Here is a 13,539-nt window from a genome sequence, read left to right on the forward strand (position 1 = left end):
ATTAAAGTAAATGATTCTGATCGTTCAGGACACCTTGAATTAATTATGTCAAGTGGATGTGACCGAAGGCCCCTTTACATAAGTCGATAATTGTTTAAAAAATAAAACTTTCAATCATTTGCTATCGGACGGTTTAACTGCACCAGTAAAGTCTCTCTGTAGCTCATGACTATGTCAGAGTTTTATCAGACCGCCATCCTGTATATGTGATGTGTGTACAGCGTGCTACCGGCATACGTAACCGCACAGTGTCCCTGCTGGTGGCGGTGAGCAGTGATACCGTCGCCTGCCTGTCACTTGTGCTGACATTGAGTCCTGGAGCTTTTTCTTGACCTATTGTTGAACTCTTTGTGATTTATACATGATCCGGTCCTCGGAGCACACCTGATCCCCGGCTGTGGAGAGGACGCCGCCAAACTGGTTGACCTTCGCATTGAATCGTCAACGTAGGATCAATTACTTTCTGTTTAGTGACAATTGGGGGCACGGATTAAGGAACGTGTCTGGGTATTGTGACAGTCACAGGAGTAAAGTCACCACAATACGGTTATTATCGCCATGAAATGATCGGTGCACTCCTGTCATAGCCATGGAGCCTGTTACCCCCTGCTGCTCCAGTGTCATACAGAGCATCAGTGCAATGTGAAGGGGGGGGGGGGGGGATTATTGGAGACGCTTTTCCCGTAATATGTGTTACTCCATTTTTATGCCGCTCTCTACTTTAGTAATCTTACGCTTTTTTGGTGCCTTTTATAAAAAGTTGCACTTGGTAAATCTAATTAACATTGCTAATCACTCCCACTTTTCCAAAGTGCCGAATGTGTCGTGAAATCACAATAATGCCAACATTTTCTGCATAATTCTGATGCAAGGGGAATGCTAAATTTCCCTTAGTGGGTCATTTTTACACAGCCCAATGCCTAGACCTAATTGGGGAGATTTTGCGATGTCTTAAACCCCACATTTGTGACTTTTAAAGGGCTCTTCCTACACTGCCCTTGCCACCAGCTAAAATGCAGGAGAGGTGCCATCACCCCCTCACATCTATATAATTTACACCAGTTTTCTGGGGTTAATGATGACTAAAATTTATGCCAGCTCATTCTCATTTAGGTGCACCGATTGCTAGAGGATGCACTTAATTTGTGATGAGGCATGCACATCCAGTGGTGCAGTGCAGTGGCTATCAAGACCAGTGTAGAAAATGCTAGTCTTGATAATTCTCCCCTATTGCGCTCCGGTTGATGATATAACTGGTTGAACGGCGCTCGATACAGACAGCAAGCGAACATGTGGTGGATTCCTATGTAGGTGATATTTCCGTATTCCTGCAGCAGACACATATAAAGTTCAGCTGTGTGTACACAGCTCTCACACTTGCAGCAGGAGAGTAAAAGGTGTATACGGTGATAGACTGGCATCCGGAGCTGATGTCAGGCTTACTGCTTGAAATGACTGATACAAGATCCAGTACAAATAGAATATGTTCCGCATTAAAAACCCATCGCTTTCTTTGTCTCCGTGTCCAGCGCCACCTGATGGTCTTATCCGTTCCATCCGGCTCATGAACAGCATATTGCAGAGACAGATAGCCGAGGTCTGGCTCATGCAATATTGGTAATCTGAATTATGCCAGAGCCAGATGCTAGTTTTACCTCTCCCTCCTGATCAGCCGAGACTGTACCAGTTATTAGAAGCAGATATTTAGATATTTAAAATAGACTTTTTATTTTTATTTTATTGAAGTATGAAAATTATGAATATATATTTATAGGGATCTGTTTTTCCAAATCCTTTTGCACAGCTATCGAGTTACATGATAAAACCCTGATTGCCTTCAGCCACCATTAGGGGGAGCTCACTGAGGAAGGATTTTGCATGGATTTAGATATATTATAGATACCCTCAAACCCCCGCCAACCAGCTCCTATCAGACCGTTGCAGGGTATCCTGTGACTATGCCATAAATGTTGAGATGAGAATGAGCCTGTAAATCAAATCTGACATTCTTCTCACACTGCAGTCTGCTCCCATACAAAGTGAGTTTTTTTTTATTTATTTTTTAACAATTTTGGTTGATTGAAGCATAAATAAAATGCAGTGCAAGATATACAGACAGCTATAAATGTGTATGAAACGTGGAAATAGCACTCTTAGAATCTGCAGCACAATTTCTCCTAATAAACCATGAGACTGTAAACACATATTAGAAGGAAAAAGAATCAGAAGCACAAATTACAGGTTGCTGTTTTCCAAGTAACATCTGTGTCTATATGCTGACGTTGTTTATTCTATATTGATCGTTATTTCTCACCTGATGTGTGTATGTCATTACGCTGTCGATTCTCAGCAGAAATTAGAACGTGGATGTGGGCACATATACAGCAAATACAAAAAAAACATAGTTATATAAATACTGTAATACTGCCCATGTACACAAATATAACTACTATAATATTGCCCCTATATATGAGAACATTACTAGAATACTGCCTCCTATGTGCAAGAATATAACTACTATAATACTGCTCCTATGTACAAGAATATAACTACTATAGGGGCGGAGCCTAGCCACGCTGCTGAATGGCCGCATGAGCTTGAGCTCCTCCAGCATTCCGGCTCATTCGCCCTATTTAAGCTGATATTTTGCTATATTATGGGGAAACCTGGTAAAGACAAGACCGGAGGAAGCACAGAGTCGACCCCACGACACTTAAAACAACCGGAGATGGAGAAATTCCTCAGAAAAACTCCGAGAGCTGCCGTGCAGAAAGGCGCCAATATGGCGGCGTCTATGGCTAATGACTCCGACGCGGGAGAAATTTCGGATGCGGGCAGTGGCTCCGATGTATCGGATAGGAGGCCCAGAGACCCCCCTCTCTCAGAGCGGACCCTTCGTCGAGTGCTTGAATCGGCCCTCACGCCTCTTAGGCAAGACCTGGCCGACATCAAGGACGATATAAAACATCTAGGCCAGAGGGTGATTACGCTAGAAAGTGCGCAGGAGGACATTATGACCTATGAAAGCACAGCATCAGACGTACTAGCGTCTCACAGATCCTTACTAAATGACGCCTTCTTAAAGCTGGAAGATCAGGAGAATCGAAGTCGCCGGCGCAACATCCGCATCCGCGGCCTTCCTGAATCCATTGCGGCAGAGGCCTTGCCGACAGTGGCGCGTGAGTTATTCTCCAAAATGCTTACACCAGAGAGAGCGGAGGGAATAGTAGTGGAGCGCATACACAGGGCATTGCGCCCCAGGCCTAAACCTCAAGAGCCGCCGCGGGATGTGATTTGCGGCCTACTGAGTTATGTAGACACCGCGGCACTTCTGAAGAAGCAGCGAGAAATGGAGGTGTTAGAATATGATAACACACCGATCCAGATGTTCCAGGATCTGGCGCCATCCACCCTGGCCAAGCGGCGCTTATTTAAACCTTTACTGGAGGCCCTCAGGAAATCATCGACCCCGTTTAGATGGCTATATCCCTTTTGGGCTGGCGGTCTCCAGGAACGGAAAGCTGCTTACAGTGCGCTCACCGGCTGACCTCGAGGCCGTCTGGAGGTCTTTGGATGTCCCTCCTGTGGAGATCCCCTCGTGGCTTCCAGCTGACCAAGATGGACCCCTGCCTATCCCGCCTCGTGTGTCTTCTTGGCAGACGGCATCCGCAAGCAAGCCAGATCGCTTGGGACGCAACAAGATGGACAGGGCCCTCACTTGAGCCCGAACCAGGGTGACGTTGGTTGTTTTTGCCTGATTGCAGGGGCTGATAATAATATGCCTTACCCTCTTTTTCTTCATTAGAGATAACTGTCTCTCGGCTGAATAGCCTATTGTTTACATGGAGGGTAATGGCCTTTATCTGATCGCCTGGCTTTTTGCACTGTTTAACGTTTTTTGGCCTAGTGTTCTTTACAAGAAGTCAAGTATTACCGGGACATTTTTCTGTTGTTCTGGGACTCTGCCTCCCAGTAGGCAATTTCTTTTTCGCTCCCCAATTGCAGGGGAATGACCGGATCGTTTCCGGTGCTGGAAGTTTTTTCTGTTTTTGGTCTCCTTTTTTGTAGTAGACCTAGAGGTGCTTTACCTGCCCCCTCGCCAATCCAACCCTGTCTTGGATGGTGATAGGTGAAGCACTCATTCCTTTTGTGCTGGTTTTCTACCAGCTTAACATGTTGGTTGTTATATCTCTTATTTTATGTTTATTTTTACCTTTCCCCCTTTTTCCTCATATTCCTCACTCTGCTCATACATACTATGTGCTCTTTACTGCTTTCCTGGGTATCTGGTGCTATTTCACTCATGAACGTATATTGATATGTCTTCAATTGTAGTCGCCTCCCTAAATGTTCATGGGCTGAACGAGCCATGCAAAAGGTCTCAAATCATCTCTCTCCTCCTGAGGGATAAAGTCTCAGTGGCTTTTCTGCAGGAGACACATTTTAGAACTGGTAGAATCCCCAACCTCCCTCCCAAGAAATTTGCCCAGTGGTTTCACAGTTCTCACGACTCGGCCAGTAGAGGAGTTAGCGTGGCTATTCACAAGAATCTACCGTTCAAGCACACCGCTACTTCTGCGGACCCGGAGGGACGGTACATTTTTGTGAAAGGTGTTCTAAGTGACTCGCCAGTTACATTTGCCAATTTGTATGCCCCTAACAGAGGCCAAGTACCATGGCTCGTTCAGACCCTTTGATTTATTGGCATCTTTCTCTGAAGGATTGTTAGTTTTAGGGGGCGACTTCAATGTTGCCCTGGAACCGGCAGTAGACACCTCGGTGGGCAGACCGTCTGTGTCCTATAGGCTCTTGAAGAGGCTTAAGGCTTCCCTGAGAAAGCTGAAGGTCAGGGATGTGTGGCGTACTCTGAATCCCAGTGGCAGAGATTATACATTTTATTCGCACGCCAAGTCGTCCTTCCATAGATTAGATTATTTGTTCTTGTCCGACTCGCATATACGTAATGTCTCTGGGGCCCAGATTGGCAGTATCACACTGTCTGACCACGCTCCTGTTATTATTACCTTCTCCCTGTCTGAACCACAAAGGAAAGACCGCTTATGGCGTCTCAATGATACCTTGATTCTGGATCCTAACCACGCTTGCAGACTCAAGAAGTCGCTTTCTGAATTTTTTGAGTTTAATGACACACCAGACTCCCCTCCCTCTCCATCCATACTTTGGGAATCCCATAAGGTAGTAATAAGGGGGGAACTTATCGCACTGGGGGCTCATGTGAAGAAACAGAGGACGCAGGCACTAGATGCTTTACTAGCGGAAATTGCTCACCTGGAATCCTCTCACAAGGAGTCGCAGGCCAGGCGTTGTATGGCAGATCTTACTGAGGCTAGGGTACGTTTGAGAAACCTATTAAATGTTACTTCTGCTAAGCTGGTCCTCCGCTCCAGATTTAAAGCCTATGCGCATGGGGATAGAGGAAACAGACTGATGTCGGCGATTGCCAAGAAGCAGTTCTCTGACTCCTTTGTATCCTCTATTAAGGACCCCAAAGGCAAAGTGCACAAATCCACGCCAGATATTGCCAAGGCATTTTGCGCCTTTTATGAAGCTTTATATAATTTACCTTCCCCTGAAGGTGCCACTACTGGTGATCTTTCAGAGGCTACAGATCAGTTTTTGCAATCTTTGGATCTTCCCTCTGTTTCTTCAACCAAAGCGTCCCAGCTGACTAGACCCGTTACTGACTCTGAGATTCATAAGGTGCTCATGTCCATCCCTTCGGGCAAAAGTCCGGGCCCGGACGGCTTTTCCGTCACTTATTATAAGACCTTTAGAGAGGTCTTAATTCCTCGTTTCAGGAATTTGTGCAATCACCTTCTTACTGGAGGCTCCCTAGCTCCTCACTCCTTATTGGCGCACATTACTGTTCTTCATAAGGAGAATAAGGACCCGACTTGCTGCAGTAATTATAGGCCGATCTCCTTGCTTAATAATGATGTGAAGTGGTGGGCGAAGATCTTGGCCACCAGGCTACAGGAGGTTCTGCCTGACATTGTTCATGAGGAACAAGTTGGCTTTGTCCATGGCAGACAGGGGTCGGAAAATACAGTACGGCTTCTCCATCTTGTGAATTGGGCCAAAAGATCCTCTAAGCCCTTGGTGCTGGTCAGTACCGACGCGGAAAAGGCCTTCGACAGGGTCAGTTGGCAGTTTATGTCGCGGGCCCTGTCGAAGTTTGGTCTTCCAGACCAGTTCATTGCAGCCATCTATACTCTATATTCGTCCCCCTCTGCTAGGGTCAAAGTAAACGGCTCATTGTCGCCACCATTTCGCATCACGAACGGGACGAGGCAGGGGTGCCCCCTTTCTCCTGCACTATTCGTTTAAGTGATGGAGACCCTTTTGTGTAAAATAAGAGGAGACCCTGATATTAAAGGCCTCCAGATCGGTTCCTACACACATGTTACTGCAGCTTTCGCGGATGACCTTTTGGTCATGACCTCCAACCCTAAAGAGGCCTTGCCCAAATTACTGAATATCTTTGAGGGCTTTGGATTTATATCCAATTTTAAAATTAACTATGGGAAATCCATGGCACTTAACATCTCTTGCTCGCAGGCGGCGATTAAGGCTCTTAAACGTGTGACTCCATTTACTTGGGCCGCCAGAGATATTACGTATTTAGGGACCCATATATCGTCCAATGTCCAAGATTTGGCTTCCCTTAACTATACGCCGCTTCTGAAATTTGTGCGAACGCATTTACAAAATTTGAAACTACCATTTGTATCCTGGATAGGGAGAAAGAACTACATTAAGACCTTTTATTCTTCCCAAATTTCTGTACTTGCTGCAAGCACTCCCTATTTGGCTGCCAAATTCATATTTTACTGAAATACGGAGAGTATTCACTCGCTTCCTGTGGAACGGGAAATCTCCGCGTATAGCTTATTCTGTTCTCACAAGAGATAGGCGGTTTGGAGGTTTTGGGATGCCAGATGTGAAGTTATATTATACTGCCGTACAGCTCTGTAGATGTGTAGCCATTATGTCTCGCCAATCTACTTCCCTCTGCTCCCGTCTTGAGAATGCACTGTCAACGAACCAAGAGCTACTTACTCTATGGGGGATTAGACCTGTTTCAGCCAATCACTACTACTCCTCTCCGGTTTGGAAAGGTATGCTGGTTGAATGGTCTAAAATGGTTCAGTCTCACATATTTAATTTCCCTAATCCTGGTATGCCACTTAACTTACTACAAAGCCATATTCATCCTGCTGTGTTAAACCCCTCCGGGATTTGGTCTAAACTCGCTGGCATTCCTCTGCGAGATGTCCTTCTCCCGGATGGCAGTTTGAACTGGGATTCATTGGTGGATCTTCCCGAGGTCAGAGCTGCACCCTTTTTCCACTTAGCTAATTTTAAGAGGGACGCCAGAAAGTGTATGGGTTCTTTTACAGGCAATAGCTCCCCCTCCTGGCTTGAAAAGAAGGTATTAGCTATCAAGCCTCCCCCTAGGCCTTTATCGCAAATGTATAAGGAAATACTTTCCTCATTACCCCCGGAGCTAAACTATATGATCTCCTGGGAACGGGAGCTCTCTCTGTCACTTACGGAGCCGGAAAGGGCATTCATCCTGGCTCATTCACACGGCTTTAGTCGATGTGTTAGGATCCAGGAAAATTCCTTCAAACTTCTTAGTAGGTGGTACAAGACCCCTGAGTTTTTGCATAAACTAAACCCGCAGGTCCCTGAAATATGCTGGAGGTGTGGTACAGGTACTAGGTCTTTGTCGCATATTTGGTGGCTTTGTCACAAGATTCAACCATTTTGGAAATCAATTGAGGCATTGGTTAATCAAATATGTAACCCTAAGATATTAATAGATGCTAAGCTTGTGCTATTATGGTGCCCTAACAGCTCTTTTACTCCTTCCAAACATGATCTACCTACGATGCTGCTTACAGCGGCTAAGTTACTTGTCCCCCTTCTATCGCTTTGAGGAGCTTGCACATTGGGAGACCAACTCACGGGCTCGCTTCTTAAAACTGTGGTCCCCATGGAAAGCCCATAGGAATTTTCTATGATAGAGCAGAAGTTATCTCACTTCCTCGTTTCCCCCCCCCTCCCTCCTCCCTTCCCTTCCTCCCTTCCTTACTGTTCCTCCCTCCTTTTTTCCTTTTTTATCTTTTCTTTATTATGTCTTATTGATTAAAGCAGGATTGCTTGTATTGTCTATACATGATATGTATGCTTGATGTCCACATGGCTACTTGTTGTCATCATTGTAATGTCATATGTGGGACTTGACTAGGGCTGCAGCTAACGATTATTTGAATAATCGATTAGTTGCCGATTAATTTCTACGATTAATCGATTAATCGGGAAAAACGACAAAATTACAAAACAGAGGTTTATATGATCTTACTTGAAAAATTATGTTCAAAGGCCATATTAAAACAAATTGTGGACGACACTATTATGGGGGATCTGTGGACGACACTATTATGGGGGATCTGTGGACGACACTATTATGGGGGATCTGTGGACGACACTATTATGGGGGATCTGTGGACGACACTATTATGGGCGATCTGTGGACGACACTATTATGGGCGATCTGTGGACGACACTATTATGGGCGATCTGTGGACGACACTATTATGGGCGATCTGTGGACGACACTATTATGGGCGATCTGTGGACGACACTATTATGGGCGATCTGTGGACGACACTATTATGGGCGATCTGTGGACGACACTATTATGGGCGATCTGTGGACGACACTATTATGGGCGATCTGTGGACGACACTATTATGGGCGATCTGTGGACGACACTATTATGGGCGATCTGTGGACGACACTATTATGGGCGATCTGTGGACGACACTATTATGGGCGATCTGTGGACGACACTATTATGGGCGATCTGTGGACGACACTATTATGGGCGATCTGTGGACGACACTATTATGGGCGATCTGTGGACGACACTATTATGGGCGATCTGTGGACGACACTATTATGGGGGATCTGTGGACGACACTTATGGGGGATCTGTGGACGACACTTATGGGGGATCTGTGGACGACACTTATGTGGCATCTGTGGACGACACTTATGGGGGATCTGTGGACGACACTATTATGGGGGATCTGTGGACGACACTATTATGGGGGATCTGTGGACGGCGTAGTTATGGAGAGGGGGATCTGTGGACGGCGTAGTTATGGAGAGGGGGATATGTGCACTGTTATGGGCATAACAGTGCACAGATCCCTTTCCTCATAACCGTGCACAGATCCCCCTTCCCATAGCAGTGCCATACACAGACCCCCCCCCCCTCCTCCCCATAGCAGTGCTATACACAGACCCCCCTCCCCATAGCAGTGCCATAGACAGATCCTCCCCCCTCCCCATAGCAGTGCTATACACAGACCCCCCTTCCCATAGCAGTGCCATAGACAGATCCCCCCTCCGCCTAACAGCCCCGGCCCCGATGCTTGCATCTTTATTTTACCTTTTTACAATGACGCTCCCGCTCCTGTAACAGCCAGGCAGAGCGGACGGCGGCGTAACGTCACTCAATCACGTGACGCGCCTGCTCCGCCCACTTCATGAATGAAGGAGGCGGAGCAGGCGTGTCACGTGAGTGAGTGACGTTACGCCGCCGTCCGCTCTGCCTGGCTGTTACAGGAGCGGGAGCGTCATTGTAAAAAGGTAAAATAAAGATGCAGCGACCGCCCGCCCGCCCGAATAGCAACGAATCGGCGATTATTCGATAACTGGATTCGTCGACAACGAATCCAGTTATCGAATATAATCGATTACATCGATTAATCGTTGCAGCCCTAGACTTGACCCAGATTTTTTGCTTTCTTTCAATAAAAAGAAATATGGTTAAGAATATAACTACTATAATACTGCTTCTATGTACAAGAATATAACTACTATAATACTGCTCCTATGTACAAGACATAACTACTATAATACTACCTCCTATGTACAAGAATATAACTACTATAATACTGCTCCTATGTACAAGAATATAACTACTATAACACTGCTCCTATGTACAAGAATATAGCTACTATAATACTGCTCCTATGTACAAGAATATAACTACTATAATACTGCCTCCTGTGTACAAGAATATAACTACTATAATACTGCTCCTATGTACAAGACATAACTACTATAATACTACCTCCTATGTACAAGAATATAACTACTATAATACTGCTCCTATGTACAAGAATATAACTACTATAACACTGCTCCTATGTACAAGAATATAGCTACTATAATACTGCTCCTATGTACAAGAATATAACTACTATAATACTGCCTCCTGTGTACAAGAATATAACTACTATAATACTGCTCCTATGTACAAGAATATAACTACTATAATACTGCCTCCTGTGTACAAGAATATAACTACTATAATACTGCTCCTATGTACAAGAATATAACTGTTATAATACTGCCTCAGAGATTGCAGTGATGAAGATGTATACTGTATACTCTTTATGTGAATTATTAATAACTTGTCTCTCTTGTAGACCGGCTGCCTTGAATGAAATCCTCATTAAATGGCTGGGAGAAGTTCACACACCGTCTTTCCCTTCTAAGCTCTGAGTGTCCCACATCACATGAGCCAAATTCTTGGTCTCGATCTTCCGCAGAAAATGTTCCTAATTCCTTCCTGACACAATCCAGCGCACTCTAATTGTCTGCTGGTCATGCATCTAATGCACAAAGCCATTGTGATTAACAGGCGAGGCTGGCACAGATATTGAATGTTCGTACCAGTCCCATTTCATGATTAACCCTGAACCTTTTGATGGAAACGGCAAATTGTGAATAATAATAATAATCTATACAATTAAATAGAAATTGCAAAGAAAAAGTGCCCTTAATGGAGTGTAATGGCACGCGTAACACTGCAGAGTAGAGGGCCGCTGGATTACGGACTCGTGTCTAAGCTCCATGTATTTATACGGTCACATATTAATGGTGAAATCTAATGGCTGCTGTACTTTGTACCATACATAGTAAACATAACGATGGGAATGTAGTTAGACTGTGATTTCTCACACCAGCCTTAACCACAAACTCCACTGACGTAGGACGTGCCATAACTATTGAGAGGTAATAGTTGTGGCACATCCTTGGGCGTTTTATACGCCAGAAAGTTAAATCTAAGCACTAGGGGTACATTTATTGACACTGTTCTTAATAACCCCCCTGTGCTGGCGGTGTATCCGACGGAGTTGTGAAGAGGAGCAGGACTCTTCATAACTTCGGCAGATCCTCCGCCAGTTCTAAATGTCTTGCATTTAGACCATTTTATACGCCTGAAACAGGTGTAGAAAATGGTACATAAGACGAGCCTATCGGCCTTTCCCCACCCACGGGAAGAAGTCGCACCTGTAATACGCCTAACATAGGTGTACTTCAGCCTAATCAATGACCCCCCTAAATTTTAAAAAAATACTCCATTATGGTCGTTAATGACCTTATGGGTGTGGCACAGTATATACAATTATTAAAGTAGCCCACACAGAAAAAAAAGTTATTACTTTTGATACAAAAAACTACGAAAATGTGTCCGGTCTTTGGATAAAATTTGTCATGTGGTTCCTACCCTGAAATCTCGAAGATGATGCTCCTTGGTAGATGGTGGAGTCCTCTGCCTAGATTCTTTGGTATACGGTGTAGAGCACTTTTAGGATGTACATTCAATGTCAGACTCTACCTTGTTTAGTATTTTCCAGTTTATTACCTTCAGTGTTTGTTGCTTTTTAGTATTGCTCCATTAGAAGTCAGCATTAGCGACTTCAGCTTAGGTTCACTGCCTGTTGGAGGCACGGTCTGCTGGTAGACAGGGAGGAGGGGGATGCTGCTGCAATTTCTCTCCCTCTCTCTGAGACTTATGCTTTGAGAGTGGAGAGTAACAGAAGCCCTGGTGCTCAAAGCACATCACACCAGGAAGAGCACATGGAGGAACAATATCGGCATGTCGACTATCGAGATGAAGACACACTTAAATACTCCATAGATATCTTTCTACATTTGATTTATGGCTACTGAAGACACTAGATAATTAGAATTATTGTTTTTGGAGTTCATAAAAAAAAATACATTTTTAGGGCAATGGACAAGAAAAATTACTTTCTTTTTCTGGTTTGGGAAGATTTTGGTTCTCCTTGAGGAGACCCAATGAGGGTATACAAACTTATTATCAGGCACTCCATGGGTATCCAAATTGTCTCATTGTCAGCTAAAGCAAAGACTCCTCCAAAAAATAGTATCCCATGTGTAGATAACTGTTTGAGGGTTGCTGCCCCCCTGGTTCCCTGCTCTGTACCGATGAAGTGCAAGAATCCCTGAATCGCTTTCCGTAGATGGGTCACTCTTCATTTTGAAATATCTAGTTTGTTTGTTTGTTTGTTCTCTTGATCCCTAATTCTTCTCAGTGTGAGTCAGAAGATGAAATATGTTCCGTGTACAAAACTTTAAAAAGTACAAAATTCTAAGCAAAGCAACCAACAGGTTGAAATGATGCTCTGTTCTGGTAATGGAAAAGTTCACTCTGCTTCATTCAAGTGTTATCTAAACTTGGAGGTTTAGTTAAATCTAGAGACTTTTTATGCTGTCAGTTTATCTGCGAGAGAATAAGTGTGATCAATACCAGGATATTAATTCCAGCCGGAGGCTCTTTAGTTGGCAATGATAGTCACGTCAGACTCACAGAGCATGACTACAGGAGAACAGACCCTTTGAAGTGGAAAAAAAAGAAAAACCCTGTGGTCTTCCCGACTGCTGCCCAGTGTTGTTTCTAGAGAAATGTTTTGGAACTGATGCAATGAATGCAGAATAGAGAGGCCGGCTTCATGTCTCATCCTCCTATCGTATTCTGTATTGCTGATGGCTCAAGGGGTTGGGAATGCGTGAGATCAGCTGTCTATCACATCAGCTCTCCCAGATGTCATGCTACTGTATCTCTGCTCAGTCTTGAAGTGATAGACCTCAAAACACAATCTGTACCACTGAGTACTCAGGCAGGTTGTGTGTAAAAAAAAAATAAAAAAAAAATAAAAAAAAATTACTTCTCCTACGTTGTTCTATATACACAGACCTGTCCCTCGAGTTAACATTAGCACACAAACTAAAAAAAATAATGACTTTCAAAGAAAATTGGGGACTGTTATAGCCACAAAGTGGGCCAACTCCATGTAATCGACCATCAAACCGATCGAGTGTACATAGAGTTCATAAATTTGGCTTTAACTACATTACCAAGCAAGGAGAGCATTTAGTGGGGTCCAATAGCACCCTTAAGCTTATGTTTCTTACTGGAGATGTGGATTCTCTAAGACACAATCAGTTTGGCACTGGATTGGTGGGCATTGTCAAAGGAAGGGTTTCACCCATCACTCCTGCAAGGAATCCCCTGAAAACTCACCAGTTCGTATTGATAACACCTGATGGAGCAGCATATTCAGGAACAGAACCTGCCATGATGGCAGTCAGAATGCATCATTTCAGAGTATTGACCAGAAGAAGAAC

The 13,539-nt window shown here is 44.4% G+C and overlaps 1 protein-coding gene across 1 annotated transcript in view; it reads left to right on the forward strand.

Moving 5' to 3' along the window:
• The window catches only part of EPHX2 (epoxide hydrolase 2), an 80,228-nt gene extending 68,100 nt beyond the window's left edge, over nt 1-12,128 (forward strand). Inside the window, exon 19 of the mRNA XM_044289494.1 lies at nt 10,530-12,128. Coding sequence (XP_044145429.1) covers nt 10,530-10,605 — 76 coding nt within the window. The 3' untranslated portion in view covers nt 10,606-12,128. The remainder of the gene's footprint in view (nt 1-10,529) is intronic.
• The last annotated feature ends 1,411 nt before the right edge of the window (nt 12,129-13,539 follow it).

Source organism: Bufo gargarizans, chromosome 4 (genome assembly GCF_014858855.1).
Source record: "Bufo gargarizans isolate SCDJY-AF-19 chromosome 4, ASM1485885v1, whole genome shotgun sequence".
In the NCBI taxonomy this organism is placed as follows: Eukaryota; Metazoa; Chordata; class Amphibia; order Anura; family Bufonidae; genus Bufo; species Bufo gargarizans.